The following is a 24,039-nucleotide window of genomic DNA, read 5'->3' as shown; positions in this document are numbered from 1 at the left end:
ATAAGACTTTGGGGGCAGCTCCCGGGATATGAGCCATTTTCTCTCCCCACACACAGGTGCCGTTAATTGATGCTCTGCCGCTATTTAATCTCATATTTGCTCAACCAGATGAATTTTAATTATTTGGTTTCCTGTTCGGGTGGCTGAGGCCTGTTGTAATAAATGATAAGAATGATATACTTCACATTCCTTTTATGTAAAAAAAGAGGGAGAGAGATGGTAATTAAATTCTTCCTCCATCTGGCTCGAAATGGAGGAAGCATGAGTCTACATTTAGTCAACAAGAAAATGATAATATAAGTGCAATCACAATATTAGGGACTTAGAACATTATGGTCCGATTGATCTAGGGTTGGAATCTACGCGGACCGGAATGGCAAATGCGTAAACATATCTCCCACTCTTGGGAGGCTCCGCTGTACTTTTTCGATGTGGGACCTTTAGCTAAACAGGTGTCAGAGTCAATTGCGTGACCAGTTGTGCTATGGAAGGGGAGTCTTGCCAAAGGAGGAAAAACCCACAATTTCCCTTACAAGTGTGACCCCCCTCCCCCATGGGTCTCCTGGGAATGTGCTTCAGATTTGGAATTTATTCAGAAAATGGGGTGAAGTGACTTTCTCAACTGATGCTAGGCCTGAGGCGGTGCACGAATCAAATCAAAGCTGACCAGAGCGCTAAATGTTGTTTTCTAACTTAAAAATTCAAAACATTGACTGTGTCATAGCAGCAGGGACTTGGTTACCAAGGGGGTCTCACTGAGAAAAGAAAAGCCACCGAATCAGGCCCTCTGAAGTACAATCAGAGGAACCCCATAAGCACCACTGAAAAGCCAAAATTCAATGAAACAAGAATTATGGAGACCCCCAGACTGCTTAAAATGACTAAATTGTCTTCCCTGTGTGATCAGCAGCCATTTTGAGTCTTGACAGGCCAGGAAAATGTAGTCTTAGTTTATCAGAGATTGTTCTGGTTTTTAGTAAAATAGATGTGTATCAGAGAATTTTTCCTTCTTTCTTTTAGGCAGCTGCAGATCTCAAACTCATTGATTAACTGTGAGTGTGAATATGCTATGAATATTCTTGAGTCTCTCCTCCTCTACTTAATTTTTGTTATGGCTGATGCTGACTTTTTATTTTTCAACACTTTGTCTCTTCCCTTTTGGGTGCCTAATTTCCCCCATCTGCTTTAATTTATTTGCTTGGGTGGGACAGTTTTCAACAATGCTTCCAGCTGCAATTCTGCCATTGTCGCTGTGCTGTTACTTTACAGGGAAGGCTCTCCCACCAAGGGCCTAGTTACATTAGCAACCGTTGTCTTTTCCAATCATGTGTGTGTCGGCATTGTACATAATGAAATAAGAAATTAATGGTATGGTTCTCAGGAAGGATGGAAGGATGGAAGGAAGGAATTTCCTTCCTTCCTTCCTTCCTTCCTTCCTTCCTTCCTTCCTTCCTTCCTTCCTTCCTTCCTTCCTTCCTTCCTTCCTTCCTTCCTTCCTTCCTTCCTTCCTTCCTTCCTTCCATTGAAGAAGACATTGAGTCTGTAGGACTTCCATGAGTCTCCTTTATTTGGCACTTTGAGGAACTTCGATAAGGTAAGAACAATGCCACACTGAAACACAGTGGCTCCGTAGGCAGTGGCTTTTTAACAGTGTTTATACAACATCTACCAAGGACCTGTTAGCTTTGGATTTCCTGCATCAACAGGAAGTTGGATTAGATGACCTCTGTTGCATCGTCCAACTCCACAATTGTTTGATTTGGGGGATGTGGTGGCGCTGCGGGTTAAACCACAGAAGCCTCTGTGCTGTAAGGTCGGAAGACCAGCCATCGTAAGATCGAATCCATGCGACGGAGGGAGCCCCCATCGCTTGTCCCAGCTCCTGCCAACCTAGCACTTTGAAAGCATGTAAAAATGCGAGTAGATAAATAGGTACCACTATGTAATGGTGTTCCGTGTCTAGTCGCACTGGCCACGTGACCACAGAATCTGTCTATGGACAAACACTGGCTCCATGGCCTGGAAACGGAGATGAACAACACCCCCTAGAGTCAGACATGACTGGACAAATTGTCAAGGGGAACCTTTACCTTTACCTTATGTTAGCTAGAACATAAAAGGATGGTACTTCAAAGGGTATCAGGAGATAGGTCTCTAGTGCTCTCGTGTGCTCCCAGAGGCAACTGGTGGGGCCACTGTGAGATCCAGGAAGCTGGACTAGAGGGGCCCTTGGCCGGATCCAGCAGGGCTCTTCTGATATCCTTATATTCTAACATTGCTCCACCGCAGCAGCTGTATAGCATCCTCATATCTGGATGTAGCTTTTTCATAACTCAAGGCAGGCATACCTGCTAGCCAGGTTCTGCTTTAGGAGATCCCACACAGTATTCAGCCTTAGAGAACCTGGTAGACCTGGTTGACTTCTTGGCAGGTGTTTCCATCCTGTTGTCCTGTATCGGCTTCCAACGAGAAGGGTGGCTATCTTTGGGTGGCACGCACATTTCACCCCGTGGCCAATAGTTTGGTCAAGGCAGGTACAGGAGCGACAAGTAAGGTTGATATTTCTCAAGGGCTTTCCCTCAACTCTAGAACAGGAGAGATTAGACAGATGGGCAGAAGATGTGGGATGATGAAAGAAAGGACTTGTGTAATTCACCCCCATGGGATGTGGAGGTGGAGGAAAGATTTGCCAATAGCTAGCAACTATAAAAGCTAAGTGGAACTCCCCCTGACTACAGCCATTGCTACCACTACTCTCATAAACGGTGTTGCTATTTCTAAATAAGATCTGTGTCATTAATTCCACTGTATGGCTAATTTTAAATGGAGAAAGACTCTCACGGCTTTACAATGGCAGCCCATGAGTTCTGTAACTTGAGACCCAAGGTCAATGGATCCACTAGGAGGAGAGGGTTTGTCCAGGTGGAACCAACACAATGGAAGATCTAACTCCCTGCTTGCTTCTTTGCCCAGTATATAAGGGCTTGCGAGCCTCTCTGCTGTGAAAGGCAGAACTGGCCATCGGTGGAGAGACAATCTCAATGGGGACCATCGCTGCCATCCCCATTCCAGAGGAAACAGTGGCAAGCTGAGTCCTTCTCTGATCCGATCAGCCTGTCTGATCCGATCAGCAGAATTTCCTTCTGCTAAACCCCACCGTGTTGCATTCCTGCCCAGCACCAATGGCTGAAGAGCATCTCTACTAGGTCTTGCATTCAGTTGACCTGACACAAATAGAGGGGCAGGTTATACCTTCAATCAACCATGAAGAAGACAGAACAGAAAATCAGGGGAAACAAAATAGTGAGCTTTCAGTGATAAAACGTAGTCTTCAAGGCGATGCCTTACCTTCTTGTGTTTAGTCCCAACTTATATACTGTTACTAATGTATCTGATAATTTTTTCATTGGAGGAAAACAGCCGACCGTGTATTTCTGAAAAGGTTGGCTGTTTCACTTTCCAAGAGACAGTTTTAAGGAGGAAATCTTGCAGGTGTTTTAAGTGTCGTGCTTGTTAGAATGTTGCTTCTAGAGGACTTTGGGTTGAATAATGTGTTTGATTATTTTATTATAAAGTTTGAATCTGTTTTATAATGTCTATAGCTATGCAAATAAACTTATCTCTTGGATCTACGGCAGCCCTCCCAGATGTGTACTCAGAGGTGGGTTGATCAGTCCCTTCTTCTGATGATGCTTGCCAACATTACTCTCCTCTCTGTTTTTACTGCTACGACACCATCAGGTCAATTCCAAGTTATGGTGACCCTTTTCAAGCTTTAGATTCTATGGATTCTCCAAAGTTCCTGCACATCAGGGACAAACACAGAAAATATACAGGATATGATTCCTGGTTTTGGCTTCCCAGAGCATCAGCTGTAGAAATTCACAAATCGCTCCATATCTGTGGCACAAATCACTCTGGACCAAACCTGGATACCCTCTGAAGGCTTGAATTGTCCACCACACTGAATAGAAGCATTGGTGCAGCACAACCTGCCTCTGATGTTTGAGGGATACAGTGGTGTCCCGCAAGATGAATGTAATTCATTCCACGAGAATCACTGTCTTGCAAAAAATCATCTGTGAGGTTCCCTATGGGAACCTCGCTAGACGAGTGAAATTTATTCATCTTGCGAGGCATCGGTCTTGGGAAAAAAAGTCTTGCAAAGCATGGTCATAGAAGAAACTGTCTTGCGAAGCACCATAGCGATTGCAAAAACCAATCGTCTTGCGGGTTTTTCATCCCGCGAGGCAATAGTCTTGCGAGGCACCACTGTATATATCTGACCTGGTAGTACTAGCCACCGATAGACAATTTCCATTAGACAACTGCTCCTTTGGGCTGCTCCTGCTTTGACGGCTGTCTTCTTTCCCTCTGCTTTTAAAGCCTCTTCCTCCAATGTCTGAGATCATTTTGGCCCCATGGATCATTACTGGGATATATTCCGGCAGCCTCGCCCTGTTATACATTCTCTACGGCTTCCATCAACTTTAATTGGTGATGATTGATGGCACCAAGGGAATTAGAAGAAACAGACCTTCCTGATTCCAATTTAGAGCAGGGAAAATAGCCGTGAAGATCAACGTGACAAGTGAATTTCTACCATGTATGTTGATGCTCAGTACAGCTGTAGGGTGGCATTTGCAAGTGATTAACCTGAATAGGAAAACACTTAAAAGGTGATAAACATTTTAATGAGGGCCAGCCCTATAATCTGTTCTTGATCTCTCTTCTGAGGAAGCTTGCCAAACCACTAATTGTCAAGTTTCTCTATCCCTGGCTTGATAAACAATGAGCTTTTGAAGTGTGGGCTTGGCCCAAGGGACAGTAAAACAGTTCATTTTTGGGGCTTTCTCCTGTCTTCAAAGGTCCTTCCCATCTTGAAAAGGTGATGTAAGAATTTCGGCAAATTCTTCAAAATCAGAACAACACGTCTCCTGTTTACACAAGCCAAAATTCAGTGTCTCTGGGCATTGTCGTAAAACCCAGGAAGCATAAAAAGATAGGCTTGTGGTTCATAAAGACATGAGCAATCCATCCATAAAATCGATAAAGTTATCTTTGTTCAATTGCCCTTAGCCTGACCTATTGCTTAAGAGTTTTAAAGGGTGTAAATGGAGGAAGCCTACACACATGGCATTGAGAACTGTCTTCTTTTTAATAATCATTGCAATTAGGCAGCAATTGTGATTCACAAATTTAGAGAAACAGGCAAAATGGACCTTGTAGTAAAGAAATGACTGGCTGGATGGCTCAGTCATTTACGTATCTAAGATCCAGAGGTTGAGTGCTCAATTCCACACTGTGCTTCGTAGGAAAAGAGCCAGCATTGGGCACCCAGGAGTTGCACCGTAGGAGTCCTAGACAAGAAAGCGATTTGAGGAAGGATTTCTAAGAGAGGCATTAAATATTTTCGCTTAGCTTCTCCCTTAGCAGTCATCATAAACAGCTCCAGGCATGTGGAATATCAAGAAGAAAAAGGTGAAAATGTCTCACAAAAGCAGGACACCTTGGGTGCGTTGGGACTCAAAGGAGGAAGTCGACTTAGCAGATAAAGCAGTGAAGAAACCACCCATTTATAAAACTCAGAGTGATCTTGACTCCCTTACCCTCAGTCTGACCTACCTATCAGAGTTCGTATGAGGTAAAGGAGATAAAAACCCTCATAGGTGTTGTGCAGATATACTTGGAGGAAGGGTGGAAACAAATGTTCTAAAATGGAGCTCCACTGAATTGGGGCACCTATTTCATTTCAGTCTCCATCCCCTTGTTTAGGAGAACCTATCAATAACAGTTGATCCACGCAGAGCGATAGATCAACTGGGGGAAGGTGGGGCCACTGGTTTCACTCTTCAGGAGGAAGGCAAGTGATCTAGATTCTCACCCACCCCCACACATCATATCATTACAGTTAATGCCACATTATCCATATTAGGGCGAGGCTTCTTAATTCATGCCAGGGCACACATTTTGGAGAGCAAGCCTTGTGAGGAAAGGCTGAAAGAGCTGAGAATGTTTAGCCTTTAGAAAAAGAATATGGAGGCGTGATAAGAGAGCTCTTTTCAAATCCTTGAGTGGGATCCAATAAAGCAGTGGTCCTCAACCTTGGGCCTCCAGATGTTCTTGGTCTTCAACTCCCAGAAATCCTGGCCAACAGATGTGGTGGTGAAGGCTTCTGGGAGTTGCAGTCCAAGAACATCTGGAGGCCCAAGGTTGAGGACCACTGCTATAAAGGATAGGCAGGAGCAGTTCTTGATCATCCCAGAGTTCAGGACACGTAATAACGGGCTCAAGCTACAGAAAGGCTGAATATTAGGGAAAACTTCTTAACTGTTAGAGCAGTACAACAATGAAACCAATGAGCTTAGGAGGTGATGAGCACGCCAGCACTGGTGGCGTTGAAGAGACAATTGAACAACCTTCTGTCAGATCTGCTTTGTCTTGGATGCCTGCCTTGAGCAGGGTGTTGGAGTCAATGGCCTTATTGGCCCCTTCCTATTCCATTATTATCTGATTCTACGATTCAATATGTTCGGCCCTTAATCAGAAGGATCTCATCAAGCACTCAGGAGGAGCAAGCCACATCGCAGCAGAAGACCTTTGTCGCTGAGGCCAGTTCTGTGAGGGAGAACCACTTCTTCTGTAGGCCTTCCCTCCAGGTCTCCGAGTACTTGCTTTCCCATCCTATCTTCCTTTCTAGTTCTCCTGTATTCAAAGAAGAGCACAGTGTTGAAAACAGGTCCAAAGAGGAAAGCTTGCAAGAACAGAGAAGGATGGACCCATCACGCTCTCCTGCTCTGTCTAAGGTCTTCATGTCTTCATTCATGCATCTTCTGTTTCTGCATGAAGATGTTCCACACAAAAATGTCACATGGAAACTTCATAGGTTCTCATGGTCCATGGACTACTGCCATATGGCCCTTCATAGGATATGAACTAAAGTTTCCATAAGCTCAAGCAAAGATGATGAATGGCAAAAGATTATGGAAGTTGTGTCTAGAGACCACTAGGTTGTCTACTCCTTCACACGGTCATGATCCCTAACAAAACATGAAACTTTCTTATCTGGGATAGTGTGGTTCTCCGGAGGTTCATCCACTACACCATGCACTATACTGTAGAGGCCACCGATCAAACATGAGATGGCTCCAGATCTCCATATGCTTGAAACTCTGAAGGATCATGATATTTACTATACTGTAACCCATTTCATCAGATCCATGGAGAAATTCTTTTCTACCTCTGCGTTTATGGGTCTATGTCTCTCTTCCTTTTACCCGTGAATCAGCCCGGATGCCACACAAGAAGAACAACGAAGCTATGACGGTGCATTTGTTGGTCTTCCATCCACTCCCACAAACACCTCTGAAATTTGCTGACTTTGAAGTGTGTAGCTATTATCCAAATAGATCCAAAGTGAGATTAATTGTTGCCTTAAGCGTTCCTTAAGCCTTTTTCCTAATCCACTTTTTCAATTCATTTACCAACTACTTCTTGCTTCAGACATTTATGGACAGCAAGCTGCTGAATATAATAAATATGTACAGAAGTGATACAGGGGGGAAAACCATATAAAGTAGAAATAGAGAAAAGCATCAATTTCCTTCTGTGTGTTACTTGAAGTTCAGCCTGAACATCAACACTGTGGGTGATATAGCTGCTCTTGATGACCTCTGCTTATTCAGTGACCTGGGTTCCAGATATAAGGTGTCTATGCTTACTCTATCAAAGATTTGACTTCTAGACAACCTGAGAATGAAGAGATGAACACCAGAGGATAACCAGTTCCTTCCTTCCTTCCTTCCTTCCTTCCTTCCTTCCTTCCTTCCTTCCTTCCTTCCTTCCTTCCTTCCTTCCTTCCTTCCTTCCTTCCTTCCTTCCTTCCTTCCTTCCTTCCTTCCTTCCTTCCTTCCTTCCTTCCTTCCTTCCTTCCTTCCTTCCAGGGGGCCAGGCTGACTTCTCGGGGCAGGGCGTTCGAAAGCCTGGGAGCAACCACTGAGAAGGCCCTCTCCTGTGTCCTCACCAAGCGAGGTTGGGAAGATGATGGAACTGAGAGAAGGAACCCGAGAAGATCTTAAAAACCAGAAAATCTCATATGGGGTGATAAGGATAATAGCCTGGTCCCAAGGCCTATAGGGCTTTATAGGTAATAACCAGCGTCTTGATAGAAACTTAATATCCCACAAAAGGGATGATGTCCTTCAACATCTGAGATCCTTGGAGAACTTCATTTTGATGTATTTCAGAGCAAAGAGAGCTGATCTGCAGTTTAATATATACCAGCGGTTCCTAACCTTTTTTGTACCTGAGACCCCTTTTATAATAGCCAAGTAACCTGAAACCCCTCACTATATTTTTTTTTAAAAAAGAAGGCATTTTTAATGGAAAGAAGCCTCTACCTTCTAAGAAATTGCAGGCTTCTTTCTTCCCCCCCCCCCAAAGGGCCTGTTTTGTCATACATGTTTCTGAAGCACCCTGAACTAAAATGCCATCCTTCTAAAAGATGAATGCAAGCATACATCAGGCTACAGAAACACATTGAAAGATCTCCAGATGTTCAGAGGAGAAAAGAAAAAAGTGAGCATTTCCATGCAGATCTTAGAAGAAAAGAGTCTGGCAAGCTAAACTAGGATGAAATGGCAGTGCTAACAGACTATTAGAAGCAATGAGAAGATAGTAGAAATATGTACGGCAGGTTTCACATCCCTAGGGAGACCTATCGCCAATAAATTTGTTTAGTCTCCCTTTAAAGCTATCCAAACAGGTGGTCCCACAAACCCAGTGGGGGAAAATGTGATGCACAATGCTGTGTGAAGTAGTTAAGAAAAACTTAACTGTTAGAGTAGTACGACAATGGAACCAATGACCTCGGGAGGTGATGAACACTCCAGCGTTGGGGACATTCAAAAGAAAATTGGATCTCCATCCGTCAGACCTGCTTTGATTTGGATTCCGGCATTGAGCGGGGAAGGCATGTGGTGGCGCTGCGGGTTAAACCGCAGAAGCCTCTGTGCTGCAAGGTCAGAAGACCAGCAGTCATAAGATCGAATCCACGCGACGGAGGGAGCCCCCATCGCTTGCCCCACTCCCACCAACCTAGTGGTTCGAAAGCATGCAAAATGCAAAAATGCGAGTAGATAAATAGGTACCACTACGGTGGGAAGGTAACGGTGTTCCGTGTCTAGTCGTGCTAGCCACGTGACTACGGAAGATTGTCTTTGGACAAAAACGCTAGTTCTATGGGTTGGAAATGGAGATGAGCACCGCTATCTAGAGTGGGACACAACTGGACAAATTGTCAAGGGGAACCTTTACCTATTGAGCAGGGAGTTGGATTCAATGGCCTAAAAGTCCCTTCCGATTCCATTATTCTATGATGCTATGATTTTTTTTTCAGTTCTGAATCTCCCATCTTTTCACTTCCATGTCATTCAGCTTAAACACCATTCCCCTGTTTTTTTTCCAGAAGGATAGCAAATGGTGGATTTCCGGAGCCATGGGAAATGGCCGGAGCGTCCGCACATGCCATTCCTTCCTTGCAGCTGTGTGTCACCCTTGTGCATAGCTACGTGCATAGCTCAGACGTCCCTACACTTAAAGTATTAATGTGAAGAGTTCATCACCTTCACTTGGGCAACCCGAGAAGGCGGAGTCCTTCTTCATTGTGCTGAGCCCAAAAGAAAAGGAATAGTAAACACAACCAAGGAGCCGATTCCTCCTATCAGCTTGATAATCAAAAACCATGATGTACCGGGTGGGCGGGTGACTGATTACTTATCCACAATTCTATTGGAGTCGTCAATAGCTGGCGTCACGCCCAAGAGTAGGTCATGCCCACCTGAGGATGGCCACTCGGGTATAAAAAGGTTGCAGCCCAAAGGCTTCGCATTATTGCTTCTCTTCACTCTTTGACTCCTCTGGGAAGAACAAGGTAAGTCAAAAAAGGTCCCCCCTGTTTCTCCCTCTTTCCCTCTCCATCCCTTTCCTCCTGTTTGTTTCAAGGTGGGCTTCACATGCCTGGAATGGGAGTCATCAGGTTGGTTCTTTCTGGCACCCATCTCCAATCCATCTTCCTGGGATCTAAATGTTTTGCAAGCGCATTTGTTGAAGGTTGGAGCATTTTAGGCGGTGAATAGAACTCATATATGATGAGAATATCTTCCCCAATTTTTGCTTAACCTAAATGGAGGATGCCTGAGCATAGTTATAGTTCATTGCCAGGTTTAGTCCTTCCTAAGATCTCTCACCTTTCAGCATTTCTGCTCTCCACCTTATTTGCATCCAGAGGCCCATTGTGCTCATGCAGACAAATAAGGGTAAGTTATTGGAAAATGAGATGAGATAAAGCAGTCTTAATTGCTAGTTAGTATTAAAAGACTACAACACCCCACCTCCAAATTCTTCTCCTATAAGATAGGAGACTTTTTTTTTTTTTTGCTTTATCTACCCAGTTCCAGCCAATCTCAGCCACTTTTGCCTTAAACTCAACTTACCCAAAGGTGACAGGAGATATCACCTCTGGAAAAAGAAAAGCCACATTTCATCTTCAGTAAATGTAGCATTTTCTTTTCAGAGGTTAAAGGAACTCAGCATATTTTCTGAACCCCACCAATATGATGTAGGAAGAATATCGCCCATCCCGGGTTTGAATCTCGTGAGAAGACTTGGATTCTCATGAGTTCAGAGCTGCTAGCTAGAAGGCTGTTTGGTTGGTTGAGTGGCACGTTGGCTAAAGGGCCAGATCCTCAAGAGAGCAACCTGGTGGTTTAATGAAAACATTTATTGTCCACCCAGTTTCAGATCTGCATCCTCTCTCCCTAAGGGCAGGTTACAACACTTCTCCATGCTGTTTGCTTCATCCGCTCATCCTGGAAGTTGACAAGAAGCAATTAATGGAGTGTTGTTCACCTGAAAGAGAGTCCCATTATAGTTAGAAAGATTTGGTTTTGAGCAATGGTGCACTGAATCAAGATGCAAGCCACCCACTTTATTGAGTTTCTGTCCAGATTCCTCTGCCCTTGCTTACAACGCGGCAATTCATGTGATGACACTCATCATGTGCCAAGTTCTTCTGTATTGATGCAACTTTGGAAAATGCCTTATGCCTCAACAAATTGGGCCACACTTACATCCTCTTCTCGCCTTCAGATTAGATCTTATTTTGTCCAATTTCTAAAGCCACCTGGCCTCAGGTGTCTTGTTTTTAAAAGGAACATCCCTTTTGGATTAGACTAAAAAGTTCTTGAGGTCCAGCATGTTCAGTTTACCAAATGCCAGTGCTATATGTTCATGGAGAACTTCTAAGCAAGGCAATGAAAGTCATGGAGCATCTAGCAGAAGAGCAATGAGACTGTTTGTTAAAGAATACAAAAGATCTGCTTGATCATCACTGTATTTCCCAGAGTGGTCGCCTAGAAGCTAACAAACAGCTTGGAGGTAATAACCTTCAGCTGTGTTGCTTCTGGCTATTAGCATCCTTAAGGTACTATTCAGCCAGGCTAGGGAAGCCCTTTGTCCCTGCTGGCAACAGACACTCATGGCTCTGATATCAGTGGGGACCAATGAATTGGCACCATGGTCTTACTCTAAACTTCATGTGAGCTATCCATGGTGCTGAACTCAATTTCCTTACTGTCATACTAGTATGACTGGTAACTTAGCAAATGTGATGGCTTCATGTTGTCATAACTGGGCTGGTACATAGAACTGGCACCATGAGCAAGATAGGTGTGTTGAGAAGCCTCTAATGCTTGTAGCAGGTATCCACTTCTGTTTCATCCACACATTCCTTGGGTGTCCCTATTTGCTGGCCACCCTACATTTCAGCCCTACTAGTTTGTTCGGTTTTTTCTCCCCTTTGGCTCTGAGCATCAGGAGATCAAGTCCTCTGGATGGCAATGCTGAAAGAAAGATTGGATGAGGGGGGTACAAAAAGCCATAGAAACCTTCCCCGGCTCTGACAATAGGAGCCACCTGAAGCCTTCCCACCTAGTGAACTTCCTTCATGGACTTCTTGCTTCACTAGGACAAGCAGGGTGAGAGGAGATGCTCCAGAAGTGATTGTAAAAACTCTTTTGAACTTGTGGGTACCACTGACATTTGGAGGCTTCTGGGGATGTCTTGTCATGTTCATAGAGCCCAATGAAAAGGACATGTTCCCAAGGACTTTCCCGTCAGTATGTATATGTTGAGAGATGGTTGAACAAAACACTACACGTGGCATTGACTGAGAATTCTGCACTTTCAGATCACCACCCACCCGGCAGATATGGATTATGGCAGTGGGATCAACCAGTGCTACGCCAGCTGCCCTGCGTCCACAGTGACGATACAGCCGCCACCCTTCGTCCTCAGTATCCCAGGACCAGCCCTGTACTGTCCTGACCAAAACTTTGGCATTGAACAATTCAACCCATGTGCAGGCTATGGCGGATACAGTGGTGCAGGAGGCGCCGGAGCGGGAATGGGTGGTGGTAGAGGCCTGGGCGGGGGTTTGAGCATAGGTAGTGGTTACGGTGGTGGCAGCCTGGGTGGTGGAGGAGGTTTGGGTGGTATTGGAGGTGGTTTGGGTGGAGGTTCTTATGGAGGTGGCAGTCTTGGTGGTGGTTTTGGAGGGGGCGGCTTAGGTGGTGGCTTTGGCAGGGGTAGTGGATTGGGAGGTGGCTTAAGTGGAGGTGGAATGGGAGGTGGCTTAAGTGGAGGTGGTTTTGGTGGACGCCGAGGCAGCATCGGAGGTGGGATTGGTGGTATAGGTGGACGCCGAGGCAGCATCGGAGGTGGGATTGGTGGCATAGGTGGACGCCGAGGCAGCATCGGAGGTGGGACCAGTGGTATAGGTGGACGCCGAGGCAGCATCGGAGGTGGGACCAGTGGTATAGGTGGACGCCGAGGCAGCATCGGAGGTGAGATGGGTGGCATAGGTGGACGTCGAGGCAGCATCGGAGGTGGGATCAGTGGCAGCGGATTAGGAGGCAGTGTGAGCGGTGGCATTGGAAGCGGTGGATCAGGAGGAAGCCTGGGTGGCGGCATCAGCACCGGTGGATCAGGAGGCAGCCTTGGTGGTGGCATTAGCACCGGGGGACGAAGAGGTAGTGTAAGTGGTGGCATTGGCAGTGGTGGCTCAGGAGGCAGCTTGGGAGGTGGGGGCGGAAGCACCACCTACAGGAGCACCCGCAGGTACAGCGGTGGTCGCCGACTCAGCGGTGGGGGATATGGTGGGGGATACAGCAGTGGAAGTTATGGTGGGGGATATGGTAGTGGAGGATATGGTGGGGGATATGGTAGTAGAGGATATGGTGGGGGATACAGCAGTGGGGGATATGGTGGTGGAGGATACAGTGGTGGGTACAACAGTGGCCGATATGGTGGGGGATACAGCAGTGGGGGTTACAGTGGAACCTATGGAAGAAGTGGGTACAACAGAGGCCGATCCAGTGGCAACATCAAATACACCATCAGCCGCGGTTACAGTGGGAACAGTGGTTATGGTGGAAGCTCTTACGGTGGTTCCTATGGAGGGGTCTTGGCGCTGATGCCCAGTGTTCCAGGCAACGTCTGCTATTCCTGTAACTAAATGTTGACGACCTGACTGAGAGGCTGACGGACTGACAGGGCGAAGCGAAAGACAACATCAGTGATCGAGTTCGGAGTGATGGACTCTGGAGCAACTGACCTTGTCTTCAACTCACTGAGTCAAGCATCATGACCTGCATCTTCAGGACGTCTGGTCCAGAATTCCACCAGCGCTCCAGAAAGAAGCACAACCTAATCGTTTCCTTTCTAAGACATTTTGCTATTACCTTTATGCAGATGAGCAAGAGGGAGAATGGGAAACGAACCCAACTCTCGGCTCGAATCTTCTAGGGTAACGGAGAAATGACCCAACGTGAACATAAAAGAGTCTACTTAAATTTTAAAAGTCCCGAGTGACACGGACATTCGAAATCTCTCTTCTTAAATTGGGCTCAAGTCCTTTGTTGAAACTCATCGCGTTCTCATTTGTCAACATTTGTCCTACTTGTGAAAAAAATATTTATGTTTCTTCTTTCCCTTTGCCCTTCTCATTAAAGCTTTCTTTGCATCACAAAAATATTTTCCTTTTTTTTTTTTGGAAAAAAATGTCTAATTTTATTCTACCTAAAATAGGGTTCGTTTTTAAAATTAAGGAGTGGAGAACGTGCATTGTTTCTTTTTCCCCAAGATGCTGTCAGTCTGTAGGGGGACAGATGGCGCTGTGATGAGAATGGATCTAGGGATCAGTGGATCACAGCCAGAAGTTGGCATGGCCACCACTCTCCATGACCTGTCTTTCCTTCAGATCCACTTCCTGTCAGCAAAGGGATCAAAGTTTGAAGAAGTTACTTTTTTAAACCACCACCACCAGAATCTCTCCATTTGGGAGTTGCGTCCCCAAAATCAACTTTCTTCAAATCTGCGAGGAACAGATCCCTATGGCCAGAATCTTTATAGAAAGATTTTGGAGGCTGCATTCTCAATGAGACCAGAGACCCAGTTGGTTCTCAAGTCTCATAATCTGGCTTTTCCCCTGTCCCTGGCTTTGAGATCACCTATAGGATTCGAGGTCACCTAAAAGAGGGTTCTGTTGTAAGTGTCAACGTTAGCTGTGTTCAGCCTGTCCAAGTTTGTGGATTGAAAATACCAACTGCCACCACACGAGGTCCTCTTCTCCTGCAATGTTATGGTTGGTTGAGTCCTACAGAACCTCTGTTCTCTACCTTTACATGATTTTTAAAAGACAGTCTTGCCCGTCAACAAAAGCTTTTTGTTTATTCCAGATACATGTGGAGTTAACACAGGATGTGTTTTTAGTTCTTTGAACCACAGAACTGGAAGGATTCTGTCTAATCCGTTGACACACACCCCCATCCCATGCTAGATTCAAGAAATTTAGACCTAGAACAATAGTTCCACTGCTAGCTGTGCTGGCCAGGAGTTCTGGGAGTTGTAGTCCAAGAACCTCTGGGGATTCAAGGCTGAAGATCCCTAGGAGTTAGTTATCTAGGCATTGCTTGAAGGCCTTCTGTAAGGAACTCCTGTAACTAAATGTTGGCCCAACTGGAAAAGTAAGACGACTGTCCAATAAACAGCAGCCTTTAAAAAAAAAAACCCTCCATAGTTGAGGGAAAGATTGTCACAAGAGTCCAGCAAGCTGAGTCTGTTACTCAGGTTGTAGTATACAAAGATGGCATTCTCTCCATGGTATCACACCTCCACTTTCAGATAGTACTGTTGGATACACTATTGTAGGAGCAAGGAAATTGATGAAGTGTAATATAAGAGCAAGCTCCTTCCCCCTGTTTCTGGACACCAGACTTCTCAAAAGCAAACTATGGATTTTAAAGAATGCACAGACATCCACCAAACGCTGCAGGGTAGCTGAAGCTTTAATGGGCAAAAGGAGGCAAGATTTGCTAGCAGTCAGGACAGTAGATTATGGCTCATATATACCTCTCTCTCTGCTCCCCATCTCTCCTTCTTGGGTGGTTTAGGCATCTGGCTGAGGAGTCAAAGACTTTCGATTCCCCACTCTGCCTCCTTAAAAGGGGCTGAACTCGATGACCTCTCGGGTCCCTTCCAGCTCTGCAGTTCTGAGATTATTATTCAATGGCTTTTGAGCAGCTGAAGACAAGAAGACAGCTTCGCACAGACACAACCCAGTTCCACATGTCAAATAGTGCCCAATAGTTTTCGTTCAGAGTGGAATAAAAGAAGTCCTTGTGCCTTTTGGTGATGGATAAGAAGTAGGTTTTGCTGCTTAGAATGTATGAAGCAGAACCAATGATGTTCAAGAGATGGTTTGCATGCTCCCTCTACATTTGCATTTTTGCAAATGTAGAACATGAGACTCAACCTGATTTTTTTTCTATGACATCAGACAACCAGTTCAGGGTTGACGACTGTACAATATTTCATGCACGTCTAAACTTCAAGATCTTTTCTATTGCTGAGTTCATGGCTTTGCAGGCTGGGAGCACCATGATTGGTAAGTGACATAGATCTCATGATGTGCACCTTTTCCAGACCCATCCTACAGGTCTGGTTCTGTCATTTTAATCTCCCGGTTTTCTTTGCTTCACACTTAACGACCATCAGTCCAACGCATTGAATGTCTCCATCAAAAAACACTTGAGCTGATGTTGAGTGATAGGGTCCATCTTTGGGAAGGCTGACCCACACAATCAGTGCAGGCGACAACACACATCTGAACAGTGCAGAATACAGATCATATCACAGCTCGATTATAAAATAAGGGATCCTCAAATTGCATTACCCATTAAGGAAGTATATGCAAGGAGGTGTGAAAAGCGAGAAGGAAAAGATCTGAAGCAATGTTGAGCTCTGATAACCCTTCTCAATCTGGGGTTATGAGCGCTCCAGTTTTTCCAGAATGCAAATTCGATTATGGAATATAGAAGCATAGCCAAGCTGGTTCTCTTATGTTGGTCTTCATTCCTTGGTTCTCTTGGTCTTCCTTCTTAATAACAGCTGTTACAGCGGTAGCTACCACTTAGATATGATGGCCTGGGGTTGTAGTAGTTTTCCAGGTTCGTGTTGCTTGAGGAATATCCACCAGGGAACTCTGCAAAGCTGCTGCTAAGAAACCCACGTTTACCATACAGAGCTCGTGGACCGCATTGTTTAATGCATGGCGGTTTCTTGGGGCAGTAGAGAGCTGGCCCTGGAATGGCGAGAAAGAAGGGTGGTGGCTGGATAGCCACTGTCACTGGGGGGCAGCTGACACAGCATCGAGGTCTGCAGCGCTTCATCTTGATGTCACAAAGATGTTTCTGAAATAATTCAAAAGAGGAGGAGGCAAATAAATCTCTTGTTGAACTCACAGTTAATATTGTGTTCCAGTGGCCAAGAAGACAACATTATGGATTCAACAGGAGGAAGACACTGTGGCTGTTCCAAAATTGTTGTAACCCACACTTGCCTTTGTATTAAGTAGCAAAATGTACTCTCTTATCCCACCTCTATCCTGTTCTCTTCTACTTCGCTATCTTTGCCTTCAAAAGAAATCCTAAATGAGCAGCTAAGTTACTTGAAAGGCCACATTTTCCATATTAAAGATATCAGGTGTACTCACTAAATTCCTTGTGGATTCAGGCTATCATGATACAACAATGCGGTTTTTCTAAGACCCGTAAAACTCCTTGGTTTTAAAATGAGAGGAAAACCAGGAGTGCTTCATCCCCTGTTAAGGTTTTTGTAATTTGCACAAAATGTTTCTGCGGCAATCTGTACAAAACTGCTATCGTTTTGTTTCAGAGAAACAAAGCATCCATCCACACCTCTACAGCAAGCTGAGAAAGACCAGAGTGGTTGTGAAATCATGTAGAAATAACCCATCCCATGCTTCAAAAAACCACAAGCATAGGGTGGGTTGTTCCTACGGTCTGTGCAACAAGGCATCAGATCATGTAGTTTGTAGCAATTTGTACAAAAAGCTGGAACAAGTGAAGAAAAAAATTTTCCCATTCTTTGTCCTCACCTACAAGGGCAAGAGAGCAAAGATTTACTCCTTGATCATATATATTTTTGCCTGAACTTTAAGACATTCTTTGGAGATCTCAAGTCATGTGGCACAAGAATATGAAGAAAGCCAACTGATTCCTAAAGAAAGGTCCTTTTCGGGTCGTCACCATAACTATGGGTTAACCTTTCCAGGAACAGCCTAAGAGTTCAAAAGCTCATTCTCGTGGATAGCTTACCTGGATTCGTTGAGGTCTGGAAATGTCCAATAAACGATTTGGAGTTCCTTGAAGCGCCAGGTTTTTATACAGTTTCTTAGGAGGTTTGGACAGGATGAGACATTGTGTACAAAAAAAAAAAAAAAAAAAAAACAAGAAAGAGGAGCCTTCTCTGCTACTTCATGTTGTAACAATAATTACATCCTTGATGGTAGTTACCAAAATACTGTTTATAATAATCTCTGTAATAGTGTTTGTGAGTTTCTGTTGGACTCAACATCCCTCATGTTTCAGTATGTTTACACCCTAAATATGTGGTTTCATTTCAAAACGGCACAGTCTGGCCTGCTTGTCTGTCATGTGAGGCTACCTATTTATTTATTTATTTATTTATTTATTTATTTATTTATTTATTTATTTATTTATTTATTTATGTACTTACTTACTTACTTACTTACTTACTTACTTACTTACTTACTTACTTACTTACTTACTTACTTACTTACTTACTTATTTATTGTCATTGTAAGCACATACACAGTATACCCACACAATGAAATTTGACCTACTAGGTCAGCTCAAAATGTGACTCAGAAGCCCATCTCCAGAGCCCACCTATACCAATGGAATGGAAAGGTCTATGCAGACACTGAGTGCCTAGGGTAGTGTTGGAGAGCGATCTGCAGTTCTAAGATGATTATGGTTACTGGCCAAAAAAAAAAAAAAGGACTTCTAATGTTTCCTAGTATCATTGAATAGTGAAGTTGGAAGGGGCCTATGTGACCATCTTGTCCTCTGTCGTCCCCTTCTCCTCTTGCCTTGACACTTTCCCAACATCAGGGTCTATTCCAGGGAATCTTCTCTTCTCCTAAGATGGCCAAAGTATTGGAACCTCAGCTTCAGGATCTGTCCTTCCAGGGAGCACTCAGGGCTGATTTCCTTTAGAATTGATAGGTTTGTCCTCCTTGCAGTCCAGGGGACTCTCAAGAGTCTCCTCCAGCACCACAATTCAAAAGCATCAATTCTTCGGCGCTCAGCCTTCTTTATAGTCCAGCTCTCACTTCCATACATCACTGCTGGAAAAACCATATGAATCTGTGCCCCCCTTCAAATGGGTCATAGCCCTCCAAGAGACCTGAGGGCCCCTGTTGAGAATGGCGGATCTAGAACAGTGGTCCCCAACCTTGGGCCTCCAGATGTTCTTGGACTACAACTCCCAGAAGCCTTCACCACCAACTTTGCTGGCCAGGATTTCTGGGAGTTGAAGTCCAAGAACATCTGGAGGCCCAAGGTTGGGGGCCACTGGTCTAGAAGACCTTAGAAGAAAACACCAGTGGTTGGTAGACTCCTAAAAGAGCCAGCTCGTGTAGCTTTGGGAAAGCTGCACAGCCCTAGGGCACACCAGGAAGAAGTGAATGGGAGACCACTTCTGAGTATTCTCTACCTGAAGATGGTCACCATAACTCAATATTGGCTTGACAGCACATGATTATTATTAAGACATACATCAAGGAATCTTATCAATATATATATATGAACGCTCACACAAACTTCCTAAAGTACTTGACTGGAAACAACACCATGATGTCTGATAGTTGAGAAACTAAGTGGTCCTCAGTATTGAAACATTTACCCAACCCCTAGCTATTTCTAATGTTCCTTGCAATTGTTTCCATGAAGTGATTTCTTATCAGAGAATTCATAAATGTCTGTGGCAGAGAAGAAGTGGAATTTTATCAAATAATTGCAGCTCCTTGGCTATGCCTTTCTAGGTAATTATCCTCTGCCATCCGAAAAAAAGACACGCCCCAATGAGATGAGGTATCCATTCCCAGTGTCAACAACACCTGTAGGACCTGTTATTATCTGTGGTTGAAGCAACACATTTCCCCTACCTGTGTAGGCGTTGCTCTCCTAGTGTGGTCCCAGTGGGTTGAGCGTATTCACCAAAGTGTGGGTAGATCTCAGATTCATATAGATTAGGAGTCACTCGCTGACTGAGTGGCTCTGAGCCATTTACCTCACTTTCAGGTCCACTTCATTAACTTCCACACAGGAACCACAATGTTCTCAAATTAACAAGATGGTTGTCAACAAGAATGATGTGCAACCGGATGTGAAGGTTAGCTGTGGTGCCCATTTTCTGAACATCAGACCTCTAGAAACATGGGGTTCAAGTTCCTTTTGTCCTCCTGAAGGATTTAGGAGTCCAATTTTAGTATATTTCCCTGAATTCCAGCTGTGTTTTCACTCCATCTTTGTTTTATCTCATAGACTTCATGGTCTCTTCACCCTCTTGGAAATTCACGTGATGCATTTGGCCAAGCCCACATGTCATTATGCATTAACCAAAATGTGCTTGTGAGTATTTTATTTAAAATGTGCATTTTATCCAGGCACATTTAAAAATGTGTGCATTATCTTGACTTCTGTTTTATTTCTTCAAAATCGACCCTTCTGGACCTTGAAAAATACTCATGGGCAGCATTCCAGTATCTGTGGAGTCTTCTATTAATTGATTACATTTGGTTTTTAGCCTTGTTTCTTTCAATATTGTAAGCCGTCTTGTATCCTTTAGGAGAAAGGCACCCTATAAATATTTCAAATACATCATCAAATATGCAGAGTGAATGAACACCCAAGAAGTTTAATGTGTTCTCTAGAACTTTAGGGACACTTTGCTTTTGGAACAAGGAGTCTTCCACCTTGAATGCTCAAGACACTGCCGGATTATTGTCGTGGCATGTAAAGGGAGGCAAGCCGGGGCAGCCCCAGCCTGTGAAAAGACTAATTATCGCATTTTAATGACTGCTTATGAAATTTTATTAGATGTACCTGATTGTGCCAGGACACTGGCTCCGCTGTGGCTGGAAGGCTGCTCTTTGACAGCTATGTGAGCAAGCCGTGTATTTTCTTAACCATGCCAACGACTTTTTCCAGGAAATCTGTCAATCTCAGTCTTGCGGTCGTTCCACATATTTTTTTTTTCCTACTGCCATCCCATGAATTCAAGCATCCTCCTGCATATTTTGAAAATCGTTCTATGCCCTTTCCAATCTGCCCAGTTTTCAAACGTAGTTAATTCTTTAATTCATGAGATAAAGAATTCACCTGCGTATTTTAGAAATCCATTTCCCCATCCATCCAGTTTTCAAACTCACCTATAGCTACTTAATTGTTGACAGAAGTGCTTCTCCTAAACTCAGATACATGTTGCGCATCTTACACCATGGTGTGTGGGCAACGGGACAATCTCCTTGCCAACACATTGCAAGCAAACTATTCCAGGAACCAGCATTGTAAAGTAGTTCTGCGACTCAAGATAACATTCCCACTCAAAGGTCTTCTGGAGCATAGCTAGTGCTAGTGGCCACCGAGATGAGATTCTTACAGAAGCTTCCCTTGAAGCCAGTAAGGGGACCACTAAGTTTCTTGCTTTCTCAGAGAAGCGTAGGAAGAAGACCAACGAATCCCAACGGATCCATTTTGCCCCCTACCACAATAATCTTAGGATCTCAGCATAGGCATTTTGCACATGCAGCAGACCAGAACAATCTATGAACATAGATACAGTGGTGCCTCGCTTAACGAGTGCACCGTATAATGATGAAATCGCATAGCGATCGCTTACCGATGGCCTCTATGGCCAAAACTCGCATTGCGAAGATCGGTAAGCGTTTCATTGCGACGCCGGGAAATCAGCTGTTCGGCGGCTCCAAAATGGCCGCTGGATGACCCAAAATGGCCACCGCAACCATTTTCGCGCCCTGCCCTCGCTTACTGAGGGCACGAAAATGGCGGCGCTATGAGGAAACTTCACTTAATGGTGAGTAAAGAAGCCATTGGAATGCATTAAACTAAGTTTAATGCATTCCAATGGCATTTTGCGTCCCATTTATCGATGTTTCCTCATAGCAAGGGTTAATCTGGAACGGATTAACCTCGCTATGCGGGGCACCACTGTACAGTAACCATGCGAGCTTTTTCCTGGATTTTCCTTCAACTACCCTGTAAAAAAGGCAAATGCTATTTTAGGCTGCATTAACAGAAGTATAGTCTCCGAATCCTGTGAGGTACTAGTTCCTGACTCCTCTTTCCTTTTCTCCCCTCGTGTTTTATCAAATTGTTGAAAGTTCTCTCTCTGTAAAATGGTTTTTATTATTGTTGTCCCCTCTGTTGTGAGCCGCCTAGAGTGGTCAACCGACTAGATAGGCGGGATATAAAATAAATAAATAAATAAACAAATAAATAAATAAATAAATAAATAAATAAATAAATAAATAAATAAATAAATAAATAAATAAATAAATAAATAAATAAATTCCTCTCTCTTCAGGACTGGTGAGGCCTCATCTAGATCCCTGTGTCCAGTTCTGGGCAACACACTTCAAGAAGGATACTGACAGATTGGAACAAGTTGAGAGGAGAGCAACAAGGACGATCAGGGGACTGGAAACTAAGCTCTAGAAGGAAATTCTGAAAGAACTTGAGAAAAGATGACTAAGGGTCTATCTCAGTCCCTCTATCTCCACCGGGCCATGAAGAAGAGGGCCCTCGGTAAGCCTGAGATCCACCTTTCTCAGGCCAGTTCCTGGTGATAAATAGCAGCACCATATTTATGTATTTATTTATTGGGGGGAAATCCATGTATGACCAAAAACCATGTTGCTCAGCTCTATGTGTACATCTTTTTTTTAAAGAAAGAAAGATAGAAAGAAAATGCAATACAATTTATTAAAATCTGTCTCATGTCAGGTACATTTTGCTTGGTGTCAAGTTGATTGCCAGAAAGGGTGATCTAAGATGCCTTCCTAGGTATACCAGGAGACATTATCGTTGTGTGGGGTTTGAGATTCTCCACTTTTGAAATTTTGGAAATGGCATGGAATCAAACATTCCTGAGCAACGACAGTCGGCCTTCCGCGATGCATCATTCGGGAAAAAGCCGTTCGCAGGGCTTTGTCTCATGCTCTGTACCTCCCAGCTGAGATTTTTCAATGCTGGGAACACCTCAAATTATAGTAATTAATTGCCCCATTCTTTTTATGAGCCTGGATGGCTCACAAACCTCAATAACAGCATATGTGTGTCACACCCTACAGGTCCTCTTCGTTTTAGAGCACAGTAAAGTCATCTTCTGATGGTTCGATTTAATCTGGCATTTCCTGGCATCTGTGCAATTAGGATCTTTATCAAAACAATTACTGCTTCCCTTGTTTGTGGTGATCAGTCATGCTAAAAGTAGAACTGATGGCTATGGACTTGTCACATGAGGGAGCTTCCAAATTTGGTTCTGTTGAGCCTGAGTAGCTGGCCACATCATTACTTTTGGCTTGTAATGGTCATTTAGCATGCATTGGAGGTGAAGGGAATGAAAACAGCTTAGCAGACTAGTATTTATTAGCACTTAATAATAGTTGTTTGCGATCATGGCAGTTCTGACTTAGGGCAACAGGTTGAGACTACTCAGAAGTAGTTTTCCCTTCCTTTCTTCTAGGGGCACCCTGGGACTGCTCAGCTTGCCCAAGACTACAAAGGCTTGGTCTTGTAGAAGGCATACTGGGGAATCGAACTCCCAACATCTGGGTCCGCAACCAGAAACCTAGCTCGCCGAGGTATCCAGCCAGCAAACTAGACGTTGACAGAAGCATGATGGCTTGTTGTGTCATTTTTCACTTCAAAAGAAATCTCATGTACATGGATAGGATCCGTCTTCCCATGGAACGTGCTGGAATTTGGCGGAAACCGGAGAGATATTTCAACATTTCTGTTCCTGTTGTCAAATGTCCTCTAAAGCAGTGGTCCCCAACCTTGGGCCTTCAGATGTTCTTGGACCTCAACTCCCAGAAGGCTTCACCACCATCTCTGCTGGCCAGGATTTCTGGGAGTTGAAGTCCAAGAACATCTGGAGGCCCAAGGTTGGGGACCACTGCAGCAGCCATCCCCAGTGGGGGACATATGGCCCTCTGAGAGCCCCTGGTACATCTGAAGGGATGGCACAGACTGAAAAATGTTCTGTTCTGTTTTTCTTTTCATCTGTTTATGTTGTATCCTTGTTCAACAGGGACCTCTGGAACCCGAAGAGAGATCCTAAAAGGGCCGTGGCCAGAAAAAGGTTGAGAATGGATGGTTCATTCGGCTGTGTATCTAAGAACTATTCACATATATGAGGGTTAGGGAAGGATAAGAATTTCAATTTGTTCCTTCTTCTTTAAGAAGAACTTTCCAAACAAATCCCAAATGCATTTGTACTTTCGACAGAAATAATGTTTCAGTTTAAGAAAGAATCAAAAATGGGAGAAAGAAGACGGATCTTCCTAGACAG

At 44.2% G+C, this 24,039-nt stretch overlaps 1 protein-coding gene across 1 annotated transcript; it reads left to right on the top strand.

The window, feature by feature from the left end:
• Positions 1–12,268: 12,268 nt before the first annotated feature.
• Positions 12,269–14,886, top strand: HRNR (hornerin). The gene has a single exon (XM_072984335.2). It carries the CDS (start codon positions 12,269–12,271, stop codon positions 13,571–13,573), a length of 1,305 nt encoding a protein of 434 aa, XP_072840436.2. The 3' UTR covers positions 13,574–14,886.
• Positions 14,887–24,039: the final 9,153 nt, after the last annotated feature.

The sequence above is a fragment of the Pogona vitticeps genome, chromosome 15 (genome assembly GCF_051106095.1).
Source record: "Pogona vitticeps strain Pit_001003342236 chromosome 15, PviZW2.1, whole genome shotgun sequence".
Taxonomy (NCBI): Eukaryota; Metazoa; Chordata; class Lepidosauria; order Squamata; family Agamidae; genus Pogona; species Pogona vitticeps.
The sequence above is the reverse complement of the archived record's forward strand: the minus strand, read 5'-3'. Positions and strand labels throughout refer to the sequence as shown.

Excerpts from the sequence above, each read along its gene's own strand:
- HRNR (XM_072984335.2), top strand. The coding sequence starts at position 12,269 with ATGGATTATGGCAGTGGGATCAACCAGTGCTACGCCAGCTGCCCTGCG.